This window comes from Poecile atricapillus, chromosome 17 (assembly GCF_030490865.1).
Source record: "Poecile atricapillus isolate bPoeAtr1 chromosome 17, bPoeAtr1.hap1, whole genome shotgun sequence".
Lineage (NCBI taxonomy): Eukaryota > Metazoa > Chordata > Aves > Passeriformes > Paridae > Poecile > Poecile atricapillus.
The window spans coordinates 2,529,000-2,552,232 of NC_081265.1; the positions used below are offsets into that span (position 1 = coordinate 2,529,000).

Here is a 23,233-nt window from a genome sequence, read left to right on the forward strand (position 1 = left end):
CACCAGATTGCCCAGAGGCTGTGAGCCCCATCCTCCCCTGCCTTGTGCTCCCACCAGCTGCTCCTGGAAAGTTTCTTTTTAGTGGAAAACCAAGAAAATTTCCCAGAGGAGTCCTCTCCCAAAGCCAGCTCTCACAGAAGGTAGTTTTAATCCCAGAGCTGTCTATTTCCCAGATAAAGAGTCCCACAAAAAGCCTTCCACATGCCCAGGGTCCAAGGGGGACCCTCTGTGTGCTCCCCCAGACCCACACCCAACTCACCTCCCTCCTCCCAGCACGGAGCAAAGGGAACCACAGCCTCCATCCCTCTCCATGGCCACCTCCAGCCTGGAGTCCACAGACACCACACTTGGGAAAGGAGCAGCCTGAGCAATTATTGCTTAAAGACAAAGCCGTGGTGTTCTCTCTTCCACGTGGGGATCCTGTGTGGCCCCGTGAGCCCCGTGGCACCGGCAGCCCACGAGCTGCACGTTGCAGCAGGGAATTGCAGCTGGATCCTGGGAATAATCTGCAACCGAGACATTGTCTGCTGCAATGTCCTGCAGAGCTTGGGCATAAGCCCTGCTGATCACAGGCAGCACTGCCTGGTACTCCCTGGATGCCACATCCAGAGGCTCCTGCTCCTGGAGGTCACGGTCCAGGTTGAAAATGAGGGGTGGTTGGTGCCGCTCCGCCGGCCCCGTGCTGCCATCACAGGCCACGGCCCCTCCTAGGGAGGAAATGGGAGAGAAACCCTGGAGTCACAGAGGTCCAGGGATCACCTCTGTATTCCTCACCCACCCAGGATGGCCCATTCCCATCCCAGCTCTTGTTCCAAGAGGTTTCTGAGACCCGCCCTAGGCTGCAGCACCATCCTGCAGATACAGCTCGGCACATCCTCGGGTCTGCTCTTGGTTGAATTAACCTGAGTTGGTTTTCTCCTGCATCTGCAGGGATTTAAGAATTCCAGAAGTCTCTTCTTAGACTTCACAGCCTCTGGTAGGGACACACTACCTGTGGTGTAAAACGCCTTGTACTGAGCCAGCCGCAGCGCCTCGATCCCACCGACCTTCCCGGCTGCACCGCTGTTGGGGTGGAGCAGAACCTGCAGGAAGGACAGAATAATTCCTGTCATCCCATGCCAGGGAAAACCTGCTCCATGAAATCCTCTCCCTCCCCAGATTATCCCACCCCTGAGCACATTCACAGATGTCATTCAGGCCCTGGACTCAGAGCAGCCAGCAGAGCTGTGATTACTGAAGGGTGGGGAGATGGCAAAAGGGCCCCAGGAAACACCAACATCTCCCTTGGCCTTTCCTGGCCCTGCAGGACCCTCTGAATTTATCTCCCAGTTCTGTGGCGAGAAAGGGATCACAAAGGCTCTGGGGCTTTCAGCAGATTATCATAAAATCACAGAATGGTTTGGGTTGGACCAGGGACCTCAAAGACCATCCAGTCCAAGCCCCTGCCATGGGCAGGGGCACTTTCCACTGTCCCAGGTTGCTCCAAGGTCCATCCAACCTGGCCTTGGACACTGCCAGGGATGGAGCAGCCACAGCTTCTTGGGATAACCTGTGCCAGGGCCTCCCCACCCTTAAAATTAAGAATTTCTTCCTAACATCCACTCTAAATCTCCCATCTTTTACTCTAACACCATTCCCCCTCGTCCTATCACTAGATTCCCATGTAGTATTTGGGAGCCAGGGTGGTCTCAGGTGCTCTGAGCACCTCTCTGGGTGCTCACAGCTCAGCCAGCACTGGGGACATCCAAGGGAGCTGAGCCCCAGGCTGGAGCCCCAGCCAGCCACGAGCTGAGGGTGAGCTCATGCGAGGCACAGGGGAAGGTGAGGTGCTGGAACATCCCTCCCACATCCCTCCATCCGTGTGACTCACCCCGCTGTGCAGGGCTCCCCTCCCTGACAACAGCCAGGAAACGGGGTGAGCAGCAGGGGAAGGAGGGAAGGGTGGGCTGAATCTCTCCCTTTTGGTATTTAGGACACTTGATCCACACAGGATGGCTGCTCTGGCACTGGGGAGTGAGGAGACAAGTGAGCTGGACACTCCAGCAGCTCCTCTCTCTGATAACATCTGCCGCGGAGCCAGTGCCTTCACTGAGGGATGAGTCACTTGAGGTTTCCTCCCTGGGATTTGAGTTTAAAAGTGATTCAAGAAATTTCCACTGTGCTAAAAATTAGAAACATCTGCTGGAGTTTGTAGGCAGCTGCAGTGCCAAGTTTAGTAACAGCACTCACAGCTGATGAGTGCAGCAGTGCCTGAGCAGGTGCCCGGCACGGAGCATTCCAGGCACCCTGGGCATCCCAAAATGTCCATCCCACACCGCCTGGCAGAGAATTCCTGGGATCCCAGGCAGCCAGAGGTGTCCATCCCATGCTGCCTGGTCTGGATGTAGCCAGTCTCATGGGACTGTTTGAAACTTCATCCAAGAAATGCCAGGATTCAGTGTAGGGACTGATTTCCAAATGTTCTCACTTTCTGTTATTGCCCTCCATTGTATGATAATTTGTTTAAAAATCACATTTGGAATTTGGTTGGATCTTTATGTTTTTGGGGAAAAATAGGAAAGGTGTAAAGTGTAAGAGGTGGTGCAGTCTGAGCCTGGTGCAAGGAGGAAGCTCTGCTGCAGAGTCCCCTTCTGCTGACACTCCTTGGGCAGGATCAAAGAGCTCCAAAGCAGGAATCAGCAAATATTCAAGGCCTGTGAAGCCAAGGGACCAGGAACTGAACCAATTCATCTGTCTGCAGCCTTAAAGCTTTGCCTACACCTTGAACAGCACAGCTGGGATGCTGCCAAGGGCACTCAAACCTCCCTTCCTACCAACAACCATGTTCCTAAACCTCTTAAAACCCCACACTTAGAAAATCTGTTATAATTTACTGCATAATTAAGGAGTTTGTTTTGATTCAAGAAACATTCCCAGATCTGGAACTCTTCCATTAATCCATGGCTATTATTTTAATAAATAAAAAATAGAGAAGGTGGGGGGGGGTGAAAGCCTTTTCTCCCCTGAAAATTCATTGCTTGAACGTGGTGCTCCAGGCTATTCACATTCAGCTGATGCACAGAGGGATTTACTGCTCCTGGTGCCCTCGGTGCTCCTTGGTGGGTTTGATTTATTTTTCCTGCCAGCAGCCCTCGCCCTCAGCAGGACCTTGGTGCCACCCCAGCCTGTGCCAGCGCCAAGCAGGGACACTGGGACAGTGTCACCAGGCAGCCCACACTGGGAGCTGCAGCGACCCCAATTAGGGAAGTGTGGAAATTGGGCAGTGGAGTGAGTGAGGGAGCTGCTTTCAGGAGGATTTGTGTCCAGGGAAAGGCTGCACGGGGGTCACTATCGGCCGCTGGCAGGCGGGGGGTGACAGGAGAGGAGCCAGGAGGGGAGGGAGCGGGGACAGGGCTGCTCCCATCACCCCAGGGGCTGGGGGTCCCCTCCGAGGTCACCCCATCCCATGGCAGTGCCATCCCAAGCCTTGGGGAAATTCCACACAGGAATGGCTGCACCCTGACACCCAGCAAACCATCGCTCCCAGCAAACCATCATTCCCAAAAAAAACATTGCTCCCAGAGAAACTTCATTCCCAAGAAACCACTGCTGCCTGCAAACCAGCATTCCCAGCAAACCATTGCTCCTAGAAAACCAGTATTCCCAAAAAACCTTTGCTCCCAGAAAACCATTGCTCCCAGAAAACCATCGCTCCTAGAAAACCATCATTCCCAAAAAAACTTTTGCTCCCAGAAAACCAGCATTCCCAAAAAAACTTTTGCTCCCAGAAAACCAGCATTCCCAGGAAACCTTTGCTCCCAGAAAACCAGCATTCCCAAAAAAACCTTTGCTCCCAGAAAACCAGCATTCCCAGCAAACCATTGCTCCCAGGGAAATCTCATTCCCAACAACCCATCAGTGCCCTGCTCCCAGCACTGCCCGTGCCGAGCAGGGTTAATCCCGAGGAGCAGAGCAGAGTGGAGTGTGCTGGCCACATCCCATCCCCTTCCCTGCTCCATCTCCCAGTTCAGCAGAGGGTTCCATAAATACAAAGCAAATACCAAACCCCTGATGGACACGGAAAGCCAATCCAAGATCCCGCTGGGAGCTGGCTCACGGTGCTTGCAGGAGGGTGTACTTTAAAAGCAAAATCAGGATTTATCCATGGGACAGCTATTAAAGACACTTCTCCTTTTTTTTTTTATTGGTTCTGCAAAAATCTCGTGCAACTCTGAGACTGTGTCTGCTTGTCCTGAAAACTGTGGGTTTTGGGGTGAAAGATGCTGCCAGCTTGGACAGAGCTCGAGATGTGGGGTGGGCTGTCCTGATGGAACCCTGGAGCTGGGAGAAGGAGGGGTTTGTTATGTCTCGATCTGGTGAGATAAATAAATTGGTATAACCAGGTTTGAACCCCTGGGAGCTGCCCTTCCCCACACTGATGCACCTTTTAGGATGAGAAAGATGCTGGGCACTGCAGGCTGCCACACCCTGGGCTGGTGTCCCTGGGATCACAGACACAGCTCTGAGGCACACAGGAAGGTGCCAAGCTGCAGGAACAGGCATTTCCACCTTTAATCCCAGATTTGCAAACAAAGCACAAAACAATCTTCATTTACCCAGAACCCTTTTACCCTGATATCCCAAACCCAGCCTGGTACAGCACCCAGCCATCTCCAGCTGTCCTCCTCCTCTTCCAGGCCAGGGGCTGGCACTCCCATGGATCTGCACATCCCCAGGCTGAGCCAGTACCAGTTTTAGCCCAGTTTTAGCCCAGTTTTAGCCCAGTTTTAGCCCAGGCACCTGCTGTGGCACCGGGGGTGGCCCTGCCTTACCTTGTGCCCCACGTCTGACCAGCCAAAGAGAGCTGGGGACACGTCCAAGCCATCAAAGCGCCTGCTCGGGGGCAGCGCCGCCCCAGCCAGGGCCACCAGCGTGGGGAAGATGTCCAGGATGCTGGGGAAAGAGGGGACAGTCATCAGAGCAAGGAGTGAGGATCCCCAACCTCACCTGAACCCCACATCCCTCACAGGAGAGCTCCTGACAGCTGAAAAGGAAAACCTCATTCCCGGAAAATCACTGATCCTAGAAAACCATTCCCAGCAAACCATTGCTCCTAGAACCATTGCTCCCAGAAAACCAGCATTCCCAGCAAATCATTGCTCCCAGGGAAACTTCATTCCCAGTAAACCATTGCTCCCAGAAAACCATCGTTCCCAGCAAACGATTGCTCCCAGAAAACAGGAAAAAATCGAACCCAGCTCTGGGAAGCCCCGATTTCACACCCCTCCTGCCCCCAGGCAGCTGCTGGGATTCAGTCAGGGCTTGGCTGGGGCAAGGAGATTGGTTCAGGAGGCAAAAGCACCAGGAACTGGGGTCACCAGGGTGCTGCCACCGTGACCTTGTCACCACGGGTCTGCCACCAGCGTGATCCTGGTGTGTCCTGCCCCTGCTGTCTCCTGCCCAGGGCGTGATGGGAGCTGCGTGAGCAGAGAGAGGAAAGCCCTGGGCTTAACAGCCCCCAGTTCTCCCATTGAATGAGTTTTAATTTAGCTGCTAAGAGACAGAGAGAACAAATAAGAACAAACACTGCTGCGAGCCCCGGCCGGCGCTCACCGAGACGGCCCCCATGGCCAGGCCGGCAGGGAGGCGCCCAAAAAATCCTGGCTCTGCACTGCAATCCCTGCAGGCACCTTGCTGGGGGCAGAGCAGGGCCCCCAAAGCAGCAGCTCACCTGCCCCTGGCCCCACGGGTGCCCAGCACCCCCAGGATCCAGCTCCCAACATCCACTGACCCATGGATGGGACCTCTGGAGGGGAACACCGGGCTGGGAGAACAACATGATCGAGGGCAGAGCTGGTTGAAGATTTCCCCAGCCATGGCAAGGTGTAACCCATGGGAAAAGGCATCAAAACCAGGATTTTTGCTCCAAGGTGGTATCAAAGGCCCTACCAGCAGGCACATCCTGGGAGCCGTGCCTGAGGGAAGGGGAAAGCCACACTGCCAACCCCTGCCCTGGCCAAGACTGATTGAACAAATAAAGCCACTCCAGCATCCTGCTGCTGCCTGAACAGCAGGGAAAAGGGCCTGGCAGTGCCCAGGGACAGCAGCTCCCTGCCTGTGGGGCAGTGGGTATCCCTTCCCCTGGCACTGCCTGGCCATGGCTCTGAGCACCCCAGAGCTCTGCGCTCTGACAGGCTGCAGGCAGCTGCTCTCCCCACACCCCACAGCTCAGCCACCCTGCCCAGCCCCACGCTGCCAGGATGGTGCAATCTCCTCCTTCACCACCCTCCTGACCTACTTCTTCCATGCCCTACTTCGGGTTGGGGCAGGGAAGGGCAGAAGCACAGTGGGTGGTTCTGACAATTAAACATAATTAAGAACAGCAGACAAGGCAGTTTTGTGCAGAGCCCAGCGTGCAGGTGCTGGTCTGTGGTGAGGCATCAGCGTTTCTGTGCCAGCCCCAGCTCCCCAGGGCTCACCCTCGCTCACCCCTGGCCAGGACACGGAGCCACGAGGTCCTGAGCAGTTCCAGCAGCCTCTGTGCCCCAGCCAGGCTTTTCCATAACCCCAGGGGCAGAGGAGATTCATGCAGGTGGAAAAGGCTTTCCCATGCCCAGCCCGACTCTTCCTGGGGATGCCACCGTGCTGAGGTTCTCTGGAAGCGAACACAATCTGATCTCCTGCACACACACTCATCTGCACTCACACTGATTCCTGCACACACACTGATTCCTGCACACACACTGATTCCTGCACACACATTCATCTCCTGCACACACATTTATCCCCTGTACACACATTCATCCCCTGCACACACACTGATTCCTGTACACACACTGATTCCTGCACACACACTCATCTCCTGCACACACACTGATTCCTGCACACACATCCATCTCCTGCACACACATTTATCCCCTGTACACACATTCATCCCCTGCACACACACTGATTCCTGTACACACATTCATCCCCTGCACACACATTCATCCCCTGCACACACACTGATTCCTGTACACACATTCATCCCCTGCACACACACTGATTCCTGTACACACATTCATCCCCTGCACACACACTGATTCCTGTACACACATTCATCCCCTGCACACACACTGATTCCTGCACACACATTCATCTCCTGCACACACACTGATTCCTGCACACACATTTATCCCCTGTACACACATTCATCCCCTGCACACACATTCATCTCCTGCACACCCATTTCATTCCTCCCCAGTTTCTCGGTCCTCCCCACCAGCTGGGGGGATTTCAATGTCCCTGCTGCACATGCTCATCTGTGGGGGCTGTCCCCGAGGGTGACAGAGGCACAGAGAGCAGCCACCTGTCCTGTGAGCACCTCCATCTCCCTCGGTGTCCCTCCACGTCCCCTGTCCCACCTCAGGCCACAGCTGGGCCCACAGTGGTGACACTCCTGAGCTGATGGCCCCAGGCTGACTCTGTGCTGCCTCCCAAGGAGGGGGTGATGCCAGAGCAGGACCCTGCCCAGCTGGGCATGGCCCCGTGGCACTGCCAGGCTCTGCTGCAGGGGACACCAGCTGCACTGCCACTCCTGGGCAGCCACAGAGACACTTTGGGAGCACCTGCAGTGCTGCACGAGCCTCTGCTGGATTTCCAGATTTCCAGCTGTCCAACCTGTCCGACTGGAGCTGGGAAATGCAGGAGATAAGGTCTCTGAGGAGATAATGAGAATTCCTGGGCTTGGAGGCAGGGACAGGGGGGTGGGATGGTGACCCTGAAATGCAGGGGCTGGCAGCTCTGCCCCACGGCCCGAGGAGGACAAGGATTTGGAGGTGAAACCATGGGGGGCTACAGGCTCCCCATCCCCTCCACCAGACACCAGTGACTCAGCTTATGGCTCAAACCTTCCCTTGCCTGCAGAACTCCAGCTCCCAGAGCTGCCCTGGGGCCCTGGAAGGAGTGAGTGTCTCCAGCTTATCTCAGGACCTGAGGAACACCCAGCACTGCCCCAGGGCCCACCAGTCAGGACCTGCTTCCAGCAGCTGGGACATTCTTTCCCAACACCCAGCCCCACCCTGTGTGCTTCAAGGATGAACAGGGACAGGACATCCCAATGCCCAGGAACCCCAAACCCCAGCAGCCTGACCCCCAGCACTGTGGGGATCCCCCAGGGATGAACAGGGACCCCAAACCCCAGCAGCCTGACCCCCAGCACCGTGGGGATCCCCCAGGGATGAACAGGGACCCCAAACCCCAGCAGCCTGACCCCCAGCACTGTGGGGATCCCCCAGGGATCAACAGGGACCCCAAACCCCAGCAGCCTGACCCCCAGCACCGTGGGGATCCCCCAGGGATGAACAGGAACCCCAAACCCCAGCAGCCTGACCCCCAGCACCGCGGGGATCCCCCAGGGATGAACGAGGACATTCCCCCCACACTGCCCCAGGCTCTGCCCCACATCTGCTGCCGAGGAGGGCTGCAAGGAGAGGTGCAGGTTCCACATGAAGGGCTCTAATGCTGCAGGGAGAGGGGCAGCCCGGGCCCTCCTGTGCCCTCCCCAGCGAGCAGGGCTGTGGGGAGCAGCCCTCGCCCTCGCTGCCGCCGGATCCCGGCCTGGCCGCATCCTGCAGGGATTGCCAGCACCATCTCTCCCCAAAACCGCACCCTCCTCCACATAAAGCCTTTCACCGACCACAAAGCCTGAGCCTGCTCCTTGGTGGGGAGAGAGAACATCGTCATCTTTTAATTATCGGGAGGCCCTTGGCCACGGCGGCCGGGAGCACGCGGAGCCCGCTGGCTGCGAGCGCCAGCCCTCCAGCCTCACAAAAAGCCCTTTCAGCTCCTCTCAGCTGAAGCACTAAGTCCTGGGAGAGGACAAAAGTGCAGCCTGGCACAGGGCAGGGAATAACCAGCGCAGGCAGCTGCTGTTGCCGATATCCAGGTGATGAGCTGGGTCCCCGAGGGCTCTCACCTGAGCAGAGCGTGGCTCGTCCTCCCGGCAGGGACACGGCCGGGCCAGTACACCAGGGCTGGCACCCTGTGCCCTCCTTCCCAGGTCGTTTGCTTGGCTGAGCTCCCACCTGCAGGAGAACAGGGCAGTGCTCAGCATCCTGCTGCTGCTAGAAAACCTCCTGAGCCCGGAGTTTCCCTGGGAAAGGAGCTGCTCAGGGGCAGAGATGGTGTAAATTACCCCGAAGGAGGATGGTTCCACCGGGCCAGGGAAGGGAGAAGAACTACGAGTGTTTTTCAAAGGGAAAGGGAAAAGAAAGGGGTCTCAGCTGGGCACTGGTCTGTGTTTCTCTGCTCCAGTGAGTGATGAGAAATGCAGCAGCTGCCAGAGCCACTGCGTTTCCATCCACTTCTGATGCCAGGTGAGAGAATGGAGCAGGCAGGAAATGCAGGAATTTATTCCAGGGGCTTCTGTCCTCTGCAGGGCCCAGCACCAACAGCTCCCCCTCCCCCCCAACCTGCTGGAAACCTGCCTCATTAAAAACACCATCCTGCTAATAACCCTGCTGCCAGTTAATGAGCCTGATCCATCCTTTCCCTGGCAGCACCCCTGCTCTGCCCTTGGACTGGAGATGCACAGGGAAGCTGCCCAGTCCCTCCAGCTCCTGGAGCGCTGAGCACTGGGGCTGGGGTGCTGAGCACCAAAATCGGGGTGCTGAGCCCCAAAAAGGGAGCACCAAGCATCCAAAGGGCTGGAAGGGTGCTGGAGAGCCTCTGCCTTGGCTGCAGCCCAGAGGGCCCCAGGCAGCTAGAGGGGGAAGGGGCTGGGAATGGGGCAAAGAGAAAATCCCAACCCGATTCACCGAGCAAACTTCCCAGGAGCAGCCTTTGTGCGCTGCCTTTCAGTGTGCACATGGCAACGGCACTCGCCCCGAGCCATTTCCTCGGGGCACAGCCAAGAGAGTCCCTGCAGCATCCCCAGCCCGGCCCGGCCTCTCCAGAGCCACCGCCCCACACCTCGGGCTGATCCAGCCCCAAACAGCGCTGCCGTGCCCGCAAGGACACGAACGGCACAAGGAATAGCCCAGGGAAAAGGTTTCTGACCCTGGCACGGACCGAGCACATCCCCAGTCTCCCCCAAAGTTTTGGTGTTTCCCCCCTGCCCTCAGATACGCCAGGAAATCCCAGCAATGACAGCGATTAATATCAATCCCCATCTCTGCACATAGATTAGAACACTCATCCTCCTGGATGCATTTCCAGGGTTTTTCCATGCATGGTCAGGGGTCTCTGGAAGGACATCAGAGGGATATTTCCTGACCAAGCCACCCCAGCAGCTCTGGCTGCTCAGGTCAGAGCAGCCTGGGAATGAGGTCACATTAACACTTTGGGAAGTAAACAGGGCTGAAACACCCAAACCCAACCAGGGAATTTTCTCCAGACTGGGGATGATGCAGCCCTGCTGCTGTGGGGACTTTCCAGGCTTTCCAGGAAAGCTGAACTGTGCATTCCCATGGCGGGATGAAAACCTTGGTCCCACCACACGCACAGCAGGTCCTCAACACAGGGACACCAGGTCTGGAATTTCCCCTCAAAACATGCCCAGCATCACATCCCCAAAATGTTTCTCTCTCTCCCAGTATCCCCCCCCTTGCTGGACTCTTGACCCCGAGGTGGGAGATGAGTTTTTGGGGTGGGCTGGGGGCTGTGGGAGGCACAGGGAAGGGGCAGCACACACGGACACGCTGCTCTCTCCCAATTCCATCTGAAATCAGTGAAAACATCCCTGGAACTTAGGGTTGGACCCTAAAACAAAAGATGGAGCTGCAGGAGACACGTTAGAAACATACAGAAACTTGTTAGAAACCCATAGAAATATATACAAACATATAGAAGCTTGTTAGAAACCCATAGAAATATATATAAGCATATAGAAACTTGTTAGAAACATACAGTAATATATATAAACATATAGAAACATGTTAGAAACATAAAGAAACGTATAAAAACATGTTAGAAACATGTAGAAACATGTAGAAACTTATAGAAACATATAGGAACATACAGAAACATATAGGAATGTATAGGCATGTATAGGAATGTATAGGAATTTATAGGGACATATATAAACATGTAGAAACTTATAGAAACATGTAGGAACATATATGAACATGTAGAAATTTATAGAAACATATAGGAATATCTAGAGACATATAGGGACATGTAGAAACATATAGGAACATATATGAACATGTAGAAATGTATAGAAACCTGTAGGAACATATAGAGACATACAGGAAGATGCAGAAGCTTATAGGAACATATAGGGACATACAGGAACATGTAGAAACTTATAGGAACATGTAGGAACATATATGAACATGTAGAAACTTATGGAAACATGTAGGAACATATATGAACATGTAGAAACTTATAGGAACATATAGGACCGTGGAAGAACGTATAGGAACATGTAGAAACACAGCAACTAATAGAGACATATGGAAACATATGGAAACATATGGAAACATATGGAAACACATGGAAACGAGCAGAGCTGGGAGCAGTGTGTGTTTCCCCGCTCCTCGGGGCTGTTCCCTGGCAGGGAGCGATGCCCCCGGGCTGGGAGGGCCGAGCATCCCAGCCCCGGGCAGTGCCAGCCCAGCCTGCAGCAGCCCGGGCCGGCTCTCCAAACATCCGTGCGGCCACCAGCAGCCCGGGCCGGCTCTCCAAACATCCGTGCGGCCACCAGCCGAGGGATTTCCGAAGCCAGCCCCGCCGGCAGCGTTCCCAGGCAGCTCGGAGCGCTCTGCCAGCCCGGGCTCCCCCCGGGCTCCACCGCAGGCGGGCTCCGGCTGTTCCGCAGGGCACAGAGCAGCTGGAAAGGGGCCGTGTTTTGCTCGCCCTGTTCCCGAACGCCGCAGTTTCTGTACCAGCTGCTCGGGCTTGTGACCCTGGGTTGCTCAAGAGCAACAACCCGGGGCCGTCGGCGGGGTTTGTTTACTAGAAAATTAAGGTTACGATTCCATCCCGGGGCCGGGAGAAGGAAGGGTTCAGGGAATGGGACGGAGGCAGCGCAGTTTGCCCAGGGAAGTGTCGGGAAGAGGAGAAGGAAGCCCCTCACTGCTGACCCCGGGCAGGGGGAGCCGAGCCTGGCACCTTAACACCGCGTAATACAAGCAGAAGTGGGAAATGCCTGACTCATGAATGTTTCTGGCTGCCCCGGCCGAAATAAACCCACCAAGCAGATGGCTTGGCCGGAAAAGGAGGAGTGAAAAAAAACCAAAAAAATAAACAAAAAATAAAAACCCCAAAAGAAAACCCTCCAGAAAAAAAAAAAAAAAAAAAACGGTGGAGAGAGGAAAAAAAAAACGAAGTCCCAGTGTGCGGGGAGGGTGGTGGGTGGGATGGGGCTGGGGGCTGTGAGACCCTGATGGGGCAGATAACAACATCCCATCTCCAAAGCAGCACACTCACCCCGAGCTGCGGGATAATGGGGACCCCAGCCCACCCCCCGCAGCAGTTTTGGGGGAAACTTGACTGTTTGAAAGAAAAAAACAGCGCTGGGGTGGGCTCAAGCCTAGGGCACTGCCCGAACCGAGCAGCCTCCCGAAGGAGGATGGCAGGGAAGGTGGAATGCTGCCCGTGTCCCCTCCATGGGCACTGAAGGGCTTTGTGGAGCAGCCCCCGCTGTGCCCCCCGTGTGACCCCCCCACGCTGCCAGGTTACCTCGCTGCCTCTGCCAGGCACCCACGAACGGCCCCAGGCGTCCCGCCAGCTCACACTTCTGAGCCCAGGGGCCATTGTCACCTGCAAGGGAAAGAAATGTCCCCATGAGAGTCGGCAGGACGGCAGGGGACACCTCCAGGGTCGGCAAGGACAAGTGACCCTTCCATCGCTCTTTGCCACCCCTGCGGTGCCGCCCCACACGAGCGAGAGCAGCTGGTGGATGGATTTTGGTTTTTAGCAGTTTGTTTGCAGGGCCTGGAGCGCAGCCAGGGCAGGGCAGGGGGGGCACGGTGCCACCGGCTTTGGGTGTTAATGAGCGGCCGAGCGGTTCCTGTCATCAGGAGCAAGACATCCTCATTAGGGAGGCTGCTCAGCGACAGAGAGCGGATTTGGGCTTCTTAACGAACGAGGATTTGCGGTTTAATTAGTCACGGCCCCAGCACTTCAGCCCCGCAGCCGGAGGGGGTGGCAGGGTGGGCACCCAGCTGAGTGGCCACAGCAGCCTGGGACCCCCGTGCCCACGCTGGGACCACTCCCCATCCTCAGGGCACCGGGACCATCGAGCGAGGGGACATCGAGCGAGGGGACATCGAGGGCACGGGACACACACAGGTCCTGCCCCATCTCCAGGTGCAGTCCCAGGGTCACCCCCAGCCCGTTTTCCTGCTGTACCTGTGAACCACAGGAGTGTGCTGCCCTTCCCGAGGCTGTCAGCGACCTCCTTTATCCGTCCCACCAGCGCATCCATCTCGCTCAGGGAGGCTCCGTAGATGCTCCTGCCCGGAGCGGGGGGCAGCGGGGGGGTCAGCGGGACGTGCATGTGGGCCAGGGCCAGGTAGAGGAAGAAGGGACGGCCGCTGTCACTGCACAGGGGACAGAGGGACAGCGCTCAGCCTCCAGGGCAAGGCAGTGGCAGGAGGTCCTTGGGGTGGTGGCACTGCTGAGCCCGGGGACACAAACCCGTGGTCCTTCCACCCCTGCCTGTGCCACAGCTCCTCGGGGGAAAAGCACCCCACATGCATGACCCACACCCTCCAGGCACTCCTCTCCTTACAGCGAGCTGAGCTGAGCCGAGCCACTTCTCCCCTGCTCCTGCTTGAACCTCTCCCCACTGTCCCCCCGTTGTCAACCGTGCCCCATTTGGGGTGGATTTGCCCCCTCCTCCATCTCCAGTGGCCAAACACCCCACGCTGCTGCCTCCAGGCACTTCCCTCCCCTCTCACAGGGGCCCATTTTGACCCCTTGTCCCCCTCCCCAGCAAGTGCCCGGCTCGCTGGGGCTGTGGGCAGAGGATGGGTCACATCTGGCCACCCACAGCACACCGGGCACTGGTGGCAGTGCCACCCGGCCCCGCACAGGGAGCGCGGCACGTTCGCTGCCCCGCCGTCTGCTCGCTCCTAAATCATCCCGGGACACGTCCTGTTTGCTTGTTTACAGCTATATTTATCTGCTCCAACCAGGCCTGCTCTTCCTCAGGGAGCTCGGAGGGGAAGGGTGGGATGGCCAGCGGTGGGGAGGGGCCGGATCCCGGGGACGTGTCCCGGCCAGCACACGCGCCCGGCTCCGGCCGCCCCATCGCTGCCTCCTGGAAGCTCTCCGGCCCTTCCAACGCCAGTTTCGGCATTTCCTTCCTCTGCCCGTCACCCACCTGGGCTGGAAAATGAGTAAACCCCGTCCTGCCCGGAGCTGCTGCATCCCCCGAGAAGGGCAGTGTCCCCCGGCACCCTGCCCGTCCCTGCGGGGTGTGAGGGGGTAGGAGAGCTCCTGTGCCCCTTGCAAACTGCCACTGTGAGACCTCTTCCCATGGGATGGCAGAGCCCCTGGAGCAGGGAAAGCTGCTTCCCCTGGGGGCACCACTCCAGAGGGAGCCGTGGCTGTGATGCTCAGCTGAGCATCCCTCCCATCTGCCACACGGACAGCTCAGAATTGTCCTGAAGATCGAGCAAACCTTTAATCAATAACTGAAGACAGGAGTCCCTGACTTTTGCTCCCACGCTCGCTTGTGCTCGAGCAGTGCCATGTCTCACTGTCACAAATTGCTGAACCTTGACTGGTTAAAAAAACACTGAGATGGCAAATCCGGTGTTCTTTTGTTGCCCTGTAATGAATGAGTCAGGCAGGGGAAAACTGGAATAAGCCATCAAAGAGAAGGGGAAAAAAAGCAGGCACCTGCTTAATCCTGTTCTTCATGAACACAGATAACCCCAAAACACTTCTGGGAGTTTAAAGGTTTTTCCTATTAACCCGGAGCTTACACACTTGGTTTCACAGCCACAGAGCGCCCTGGCAGCCTGGGGCTCTGGCAGGAGAAGGGGCTTCTGCTGTCCCACAGCCTGGGCACCCTCAGCATCCCAAACGTGGCCAATCCTTGGCACCCAAAGGGATTAACTACAGATCTTGTGCAACAAAACATCGCCCAGGTTTATAAAGAGCCATTTCCCCATGTGCTGCTCCCTGCCCAGCCCTTCATTCACCTCTGTTTCATAACCTTCCCCCAGGGAGCCGCCTTCCCCGGGCCCGGTTATCCCGGGGTGCAGGCAGGGGATGGGCTCAGCCAGGGCTGCCCGGCAGCGCTTCCTCTCCTCGCTCTGCAGGGAGGCGTTTTGCAAAGTCACAGCTCGTAATCCGCCAATAATGGGGATTAAAATTGCACAAACCGTCAGCAGGGCTCGGGGGCGTCATTCGGACGAGCCACTTCGCTCCTCGGGGACAAACACAGCCGGGCACCTCCTGTGCCGTGGGGCTGGAGGAGGCGCATCCTGAATCCCAGCGATCTGGGAGCGCTTTATCCTCAAAATGGATCCAATCTCACACGCGGGGCGTGTTCAAACACCTCTGGGTGCTCTTCTGGTCCCACCCTGAGCACCATTCAGCGCCTGTTTACAGCCCCTGCCAGCACTTCACGCCCATGGAGGCACCTCCAGCACCCCATTGCCACCTCATCCACAGGGATGGGGAAGGACAGAGCGATGGCAGCGTTTGTTTCCTTCCCATCCTCACCAGCCTTGACATCACGCACATTCCCCCCAGGAAGGAGGCACAGCCCCACTCAAAGGCTTTGCCTTTGCTCAAAAATGGTTTTAAAAACACACGACCCCTTTGGAAAACACCAGAAGAGTCTCAGTGCCTCCTCCAGCAGGAAGCCAAGCCACGGACACCCCAAATCTGAACCACGGGGCACCACCCATCTCCCCTGGCATTGCACCAGCACGATGCAAAGGAGCCCTGCAGTGACCCAGGGGCTCTCCTAGCTAAGGGGACAGACAGGGGACAGGGAGTGGCCTGACCTGGCCCTCTGGATGAACCGCACCGCCTCCTCCGTGTAGCGCCTGGCCAGGCTGCCCAGCTCCACGGGCTGCTGCACGATGGTGATGTTCTCCAAGAGAGGCAGGGCAACCTCTGTGTAGCAGTCCTTCCTCGCCACCCTGCTGGGAAGAGCCACCCCGGGCTTGTCACCGGAGCAGGCAGCGAGCCTGGATGCTCTCCTGGCTTCCAGAAAGCCGAGGAAGGGAGAACAGAGGGAGCGGTGCCCGTGTCCCCACAGCACGGGGTGCTCCCAGCCCACACCCCGCAGAGGAAACACGCACAGAGCGTGAGGGGAGGTGGCCACAGCCAAGGGCACCCCCAGGGCTGGGGACAGTGCTGCAAACACCCCGTGCCCCGTACCTGGTGGCGGCGCCGTGCCGCGCACACGGCGGGCAGGGCGGCAGGTTGTAGCCAGGGCTGTCGGTGCAGCCCATGTCGTGGCTGTAGGGGATCCCAAAGTAGTAGTCGAAGCCTGAGAGGCAAGAGAGGGGGTCAGGGGGGTCAAGGTGGCCACAGGGCCCGCAGCCTGTCCCCGCTGGCACCGCTCTTACCGCGGGAGTTGGGGTGATGGCGGCCGTGGTGCCCCAGGTGCCACTTGCCTGCGTGGAAGCCACAGAACATCATTTCAGAGGTGACAGAGCTCTGGCCACCAGCAGCCCTCACCCACGAGGTGCCCGCAGCGCTGGGGGCTTTAATCAAGCTACAAGAAAGGCTCCCTGTTTGTGCTGGCTGCGATTCCAGAATGCCGTCTATTTTTGCAGAAAATGCAGAAAAAACGCATAAGGTATCTCATGCTTGTGCAAAGCGACTGCTTCCAGCCTTAAAAGGCTCTTTCATGTGCTTGTGCTCTGAGCAGACGGCTTCCCAACCCCTCCCTAACAGCCAGCTTCATCTTCTGACCTCCAGCACGCGCTTGCTCCCACTGAACACGCCGATCCAGGAGGGAGAACTGCAAAAACTGGGGAGGGATGGGAAAACAGAAGGATTTTCTGCCAGCACGATGTGCACAACAGCAGGAGCTGCAGGTGTAAAGGGTTTGTGCAGGCTGAGGGGGACCCAGCAGTGACAGGAGGGTGCCCAAAGCCCCGGGGCAGTGGCACTGGCCGTGGTGTGGGCTGCAGGATGGCAGGGCCGCCGAGCACAGCCCTGTTTGCCAAGGAACACCCAGCACATTCCCCGAGAGGTAAAGCAATGAGAGATTAAATGGAGAAGTCTGGATTTCCGGCAGCACCGTTGAGAAGGAAGATTTTAAGCTCGGCATTGCAAAGTCCAAGGGGGATGTGTGAAATCTCTCTCACGTGATCCTTTAGATTTTCCTTTCACTGCCAGCGATTCACCCGAGCTCCTCCTCTGCAAGGGAACCTTTGTCACCCCCTGCCGCTCCCCCGGCTGCCCCGGCACTCTGGGCATTACCTATCGCCCCGGTGCTGTAGCCAGCCTCCCGCAGGACCTCGGCCAGGGTGGTCTCGTTGAGGGGGAGGCCCCCGAGCGAGCTGATGGCGAAGTTGTGGGTGACCCCGTTGCGCACCCCCAGGCGCCCCGTGAGCAGCGAGGCGCGGGACGGGGAGCACGTGGATGCAGCGGAGTGGAAATCCACGAACCTGCAGAATGAAAAGAGCCTTCAACTCACGAGACCCCGTGTGCTCTAACACTGCCCCTCCCTGCCCCTTTTGCTCTGGGGATGAGGGTGGGCAGTGGGAGATGCAGGTTCCAGCGGGGATGGATGGACCTGCACCCCAAGGTGCCAGGCTTTGGCTGCCCTCCCCATGCACCCAAACCCACACCAAGGAAATCCCTTCACCTGCCAGTCCCTCAGGGCTGAATTGCCCTGTGCTGCAGGACAGAGTGTCCGGGATGCTGGGTGAGGGCAGGGAAGGGGGTCAGACATTACCTTGTTCCTTCGGCAGCCAACTGATCCAAATGCGGGGTTTCCTTCGTCTCCGCCCAGTTGGCTCCCAGATCCCCCCAGCCCACATCATCAGCCAGGATGACGATGAAGTTGGGCTGCCTGCTCACCACACAGGGAGCCCAGAGTCCCACCAGAGCCAGGGTGAGCGCCAGCACCGCCCACGGGGACGGGGATGGGGTCCCCATGGTGCCACACGTCCCCTCCTGCCCGCGTTGCAGCACCGGCGGTGTTCCCCAAACTCCCCCTGCTGTGTCCCTGCGGATGCAGCTGAGCTTTCCACGGGCTCTGTCCCTTCCTCAGCTGGTCCCGTGGGGCCGGACGGGGGCTGGGGTCTGGGTTTGCTCCCTTGGCTGCCGACCGAGCTGCGACACCTCCTCCGTCTTTCACACCCAGGCGCAGCCGATATTCCCGAAATCGGCGCCAGCAAAGGTGTTATTCTTAGAAGTCAAAAAACACCCTTTGAAGTCACTGTCACCCTATTTATATCTTTCCTTCCTTCCTGGTAAATATCTAATTAGCCACCAAACCGAAGCGGTATTTTCCCCTCTAGGAGCGGGTTCGATCCGCCGCCGCGGCAGCTCCTCTCCCCTCACCGCAGCCAGAGGGATGTTTGTGTCCAAAAACGGCTCCTTCCCTGCAGGCTGAGCCCCTCAGCCCTTGGGCGGAGAAGAAACTGCTGGGGCTCTGTCAGTCCATCCTTACAGCATCCCCTGTGCAAGGGAAACAAAACAGTCAGGATGTGGAGAGTGCCTCTGTACCCCAGCCCGGGGCAAAACACCTTCTCCAGACACTGGGGTATAACAAACACCTTCTCCAGACACTGGGGTATAACAAACACCTTCTCCACACACTGGGGTATAACAAACACCTTCTCCAGACACTGGGGCATAACAAACACCTTCTCCAGACACTGGGGCATAACAAACACCTTCTCCACACACTGGGGCATAACAAACACCTTCTCCACACACTGGGGCATAACAAACACCTTCTCCAGACACTTTGCCTTTGAAGTTGTTCTGCTGCCTGGTTGACAATGGCTCACCTGGACAGGACTGGGAACACGGAGTGCCCCTGTCCTGCACCCACTGCTCAGGCTGGGGTGGTTTCCCATCTCCTGCCATCCCGTGCTCCCTCCTGCTTGCCAAGGGCTTTCTCCCAAGTGCTGCAGGGGCACAGCCCCACGAGGGGGACATACAGGGCCCTGCCTTCGTTTATGACAAGTGACAAGTGTCTGAAGCTCATTGTCTAAATTTAGTTCTGCTCCCGCTGCCCCACCGCTGCCAGAGCAGGGAGCACAGCCTGGCTGCCAGAGGGAGCTGCCCCAGAGGTCAGGAGACAGCAATCCATACAAACCCAGAGGGCAAAAAACCCCAGGAATACCCAGGATTAAGCACATCCAGCAGTTTAGGGCAGGATTTGGCCTCCAGAGATGGAAAGGTTCAAGGACAAACCCTCCAAAGAGCAGTGGCAAAGACAGAGCTGTGGCAGAGCTCCACGGAGCAGATGGAGCTGTGGAATACGATGTCTTGAGTACAAAGTTATGGCCAAAGGGGGATGAAGCTGCAGATCTGCCAAAATCCCTCTGGGTCCTGCACCAGGAGCTCTGCACTGGCTGTGGGGATCTGAGGCTGGGTTGGGGATGGCCAGGACCCAGCTGTCCCCAGCTGTCCCCACCTGTCCCCAGCTGTCCCCAGCTGGAACCAGCAACCCTGGAACGTGGCATGAGGGATGCAGCTCCCAAGGAATGGTCAACACAGGACAACATCCATTAAGACAGAGAGGGAGAGTAGAGAAGGCAATGCTGGGAAACAAAAGAGAAGAACAGGACAGGAGCAGGCAGGAGAGGGAATACGATGAGCCCCATCTGTAGGCCAAGCGGTTTGTAGCTTGCAAAGTAAATTATTCCCAGCTTCTGCTGTTCACATCTTTAAAAGCTTTGGGCTGTCACTTGGATCAGCAGCTCCTGGGCTGTCAGCAGAGCATTGCAGTGATCAGAGATGTGGCTCCATTCATAATTCATAGCCCAGAGTGTTAATTTATAACGCCTGGAGGCTCTCGGTACATCAGCTAATGGGGGTGGGATGTGCTGGGTGGGGGGCTCAGCTGTGGGAGAGGCTGCTCAACCCTGCCCCAACAAAGCCCACCAGAGCTCAGGTCCTGTCCTGCACCCTCCTGCATCCCCACAGCTCCAACAATCAAGATCAGGTCTCTAGACATGTTTGATGGCAGCCAAGTTGCCTTTACTTTCAAAACAAAAATTCCTTTGCAATTTCCTTGGATTTCTTCATGGTTGGGGACTTGAAAGGAGCAGCTCTGCTTGAGTCCAACACCCCCTGTTCAGAGGTGAGCCCAGCTGGGCCAAGGACAGCACAGAACTGAGTCACCAACTTCACAGTGCTCAGGGAGACCTCAGCCCATCCCATCTCCATCCCAGCTCCACCTCATCTCCATCCCAGCCCCATCCCAGCTCCATCCCATCTCCATCCCAGCTCCACCTCATCTCCATCCCAGCCCCATCCCAGCTCCATCCCAGCTCCATCCCAGCTCCACCTCATCTCCATCCCAGCCTCATCCCATCTCCATCCCAGCCCCATTCCAGCCCCAACCCAGCCCCATCCCATCTCCATCCCAGCCCCATCCCATCTCCATCCCAGCCTCATCCCAGCTCCACCTCATCTCCATCCCATCTCCATCCCAGCCCCATCCCATCTCCATCCCAGCCCCATCCCATCTCCATCCCAGCCTCATCCCAGCTCCACCTCATCTCCATCCCATCTCCATCCCATCTCCATCCCAGCCCCATCCCATCTCCATCCCAGCCCCCTGTCTGGGACTCTCCACAGTGGAACAGGATATCACCCCCTGCTAGCTTTGGGGTTTGGGGGAAAATAAAGCACCGAAGTTGAGCTGAGCTCCTCAGGCAGGTGGTGTTCAGGCTCCCTGGGGAGACACAGCACCTAATCCTGCCCCCGGGCACCTCCGCTGGCATCCAGCAGCTCCCGGCCCCTCCCAGGCTGTGGCCTCTGTGCCAAATCCCAGCCTCTCCAAACATCCTCCCAGTCCATCCCAGACCCAGTCCCGCTCCTGAGGGCTCCCACAGAGCACCCCAGGGCCCCCCAGCTGCACCTGCAGCCACAGGGAAAAACCCAGCACACCTCAAAGCAGCCGAACCCACAAACCTCTGTCCCTTCCATTTACTTCGGGGAGGGGTGCCAGGATGACACAGCTAACAAAAACAATCCAAACAATTTTCAAAGGACACTCTCTCCTCCCTAAATTACAGGGAAAGTCTTCCAGGGCTCCAATTCATGCATTAGCATCAGACAAAACCTTGATCCCTGATGCTCGGAGGCCGTTTGAAGGCGAGGCAGAACACGGCCTGTGGATGTTCCACATCCAGACCACATCCATGAGTGTGAGGCCATCCCTTGGCATCAACTTCTCTGCACTCTGAGCCCTCTCTGACCTTTTCAGCTCAAATTCCTGGCTGAGTCCGGGCTGTGCACATTCCCCTGGAGGAGGTGGGAGCCTCCCTGGGATAAATCCCAGCCCCTGTTCACCCTGCACCAGCACCTGCAGCACCTCTGTTCCCCTCCAGCTTTGCTGCAGACAGACCCACCCAGAGCTGACCAACTTTCAGCTATTTTTGCACAAATCAAAATGACCCAGGAGAGATTCCCCGGGCTGCCTATGGCAGGAACATTGCGGCACCTCGCCTTGTGCCGTGCAGGAAATGCTGCACAGGTGGCTGCAGCTGCATCAGCTGCCCGGGAGGAATCACTGCCAGCATCCAGGGCCTTGGCAGCGTGCTCCTCCGCTGGACACGGCACACCTGGGCGTCACAGCACGCACCTTGCACCGGGGAGGACTGAACAAATAAATAACCTGCCTTTTGCAAGGCAGGCAAGGCGGCTCACAGGAACCTGGAGAAGTCCAAACCAGATAAACCAGTTCAGAGAAGCCCCAAAGCCTCTCCAAGCAGAACACCCCCGAGCTGGCCCCGCTGTCGAGGAGGGGAGATGCTTCCCTGGGATGTCACCGCTGGCAGTGCCACCACAGAGGGGTCACCCGCACAGTGCTGGCAGAATCTGCCATGTATTTATCACACATCGACCAGAAAGTTTAGAGATCTTGGGGCCAGCATGATCATTTTCACATTTTTCACATTCTTTCCTATTTCACGCCTGCCTGGAGAGCAAAGCAGTGGCTGGAGCCCAGAAAAACCTGCCGCCCTTTGAAGCACACCCAGCTGCACCCAGCTACCCCCCGCCAGCTCCCGGGGCTCACAACCTTCCCAGGGTGTCCCAGCTCTGATCTGGGACAAAAAAACCCAAACCCACCCAGTGCCCTGCTGAAAGTCCCACCAGGATCCTCATCCTGGCCACAAGGAGAGGGGAGAAAAGGGCACAGCAAAGGGTGAAAATTCAAACCGGAGTGGTTACCTGCTGTGCCGCTCCAGGAGCTCCCAGTGTCACCCCTTGTGCCAGCTGGGGTCAGGGAAACTGAGGCAGGCAAGCAGAAGTGAGGCTCTTGGTGCTGACCCCGCTGGGGGATGTCCAGCCACAGCCTGGAGGGGATGGAAGGCAGGGCAGACGGGCTTTCAGGGGGCAGAAATGTACATCTGTGTTTTGTTTGCAATTTAAAATTGCAGGGATTTTGATTTGAGCAGGCACCTGGTGAGGGGTGTGCCCGTGGGGCAGAGGGGCAGGAGCTCTGTGTGTGCCCCATCGTGCCTCCCCAGAGCTGACATGTTTACCAGCAAAGCCCCATTCCCAGCACAACCGTCCTGACAATGCTCTGAACACAGTCAGGACTTTATTCCAGGAAAAAGGTTTTCTACTGGAATAGTTTATACTAGTTCCCCTCACAGAATAAGCAGCACCGACAAAAACATACTTCTGCAGATTTACCAGGATTTCTGCCAGCTCCTGGGACAGGAGAATGTTTTTCACCCATCTCACTGCTGGGTCTTTCAGAGAAAACATTTCACATGCCGAGCAGGGCTGGGCAAACCCCAGCAGAATAAATGAACTGGAAGTCGCTGAGCCATCCGGCGGCTCGGCGCAGGGGCCCGCGCTCCCCTGCTCTTCCCAGCCCGCCCTGCTTTCCAGCTCCTGCCTGATTTATGCCCACAGACATGACTTGCTCTGCTCCCCCGTGGATTACAGAGCCCTCAAACACCAGCCGTGCTCCCGGGCTGCTGGAGTTCCCGGGATGATGAGGAGGCACGTCCCGGAGCAAGCGCTGCCAGGCACGGGACGGACCCGCAAGGGATGTGCCAGGGAAAAGGATCCCAGCGAGGCACAGCCAAGCCAAGCAGCAGGGAAATCTCCCCAAAGTGGGCAAACAATATGGAGAAAAAAAGGCTTTTCA

At 57.2% G+C, this 23,233-nt stretch overlaps 1 protein-coding gene across 3 annotated transcripts; it reads right to left on the minus strand.

Moving 5' to 3' along the window:
- Window positions 1-134: 134 nt before the first annotated feature.
- Window positions 135-22,414, minus strand: ARSG (arylsulfatase G). Of its 3 annotated transcripts, none has more exons than XM_058852435.1 (12): window positions 22,303-22,414; window positions 17,840-18,567; window positions 17,362-17,549; window positions 16,500-16,547; window positions 16,309-16,420; window positions 15,930-16,070; window positions 13,315-13,505; window positions 12,643-12,723; window positions 8,936-9,044; window positions 4,812-4,932; window positions 992-1,082; window positions 135-707 (listed from the first exon to the last, which is right to left on the minus strand). In XM_058852435.1, exons 2-12 carry the CDS (start codon window positions 18,040-18,042, stop codon window positions 379-381), a joined length of 1,614 nt encoding a protein of 537 aa, XP_058708418.1. In that variant the 5' UTR covers window positions 18,043-18,567; window positions 22,303-22,414; the 3' UTR covers window positions 135-378. The 3 variants fall into 3 exon arrangements, with proteins under 3 accessions (XP_058708418.1, XP_058708417.1, XP_058708420.1); XM_058852434.1 differs by lacking the exon at window positions 22,303-22,414 and adding an exon at window positions 18,903-19,529; XM_058852437.1 differs by lacking the exon at window positions 22,303-22,414 and adding an exon at window positions 18,903-19,524 and having other exon boundaries at window positions 15,930-16,067.
- Between the last annotated feature and the right edge of the window lie 819 nt (window positions 22,415-23,233).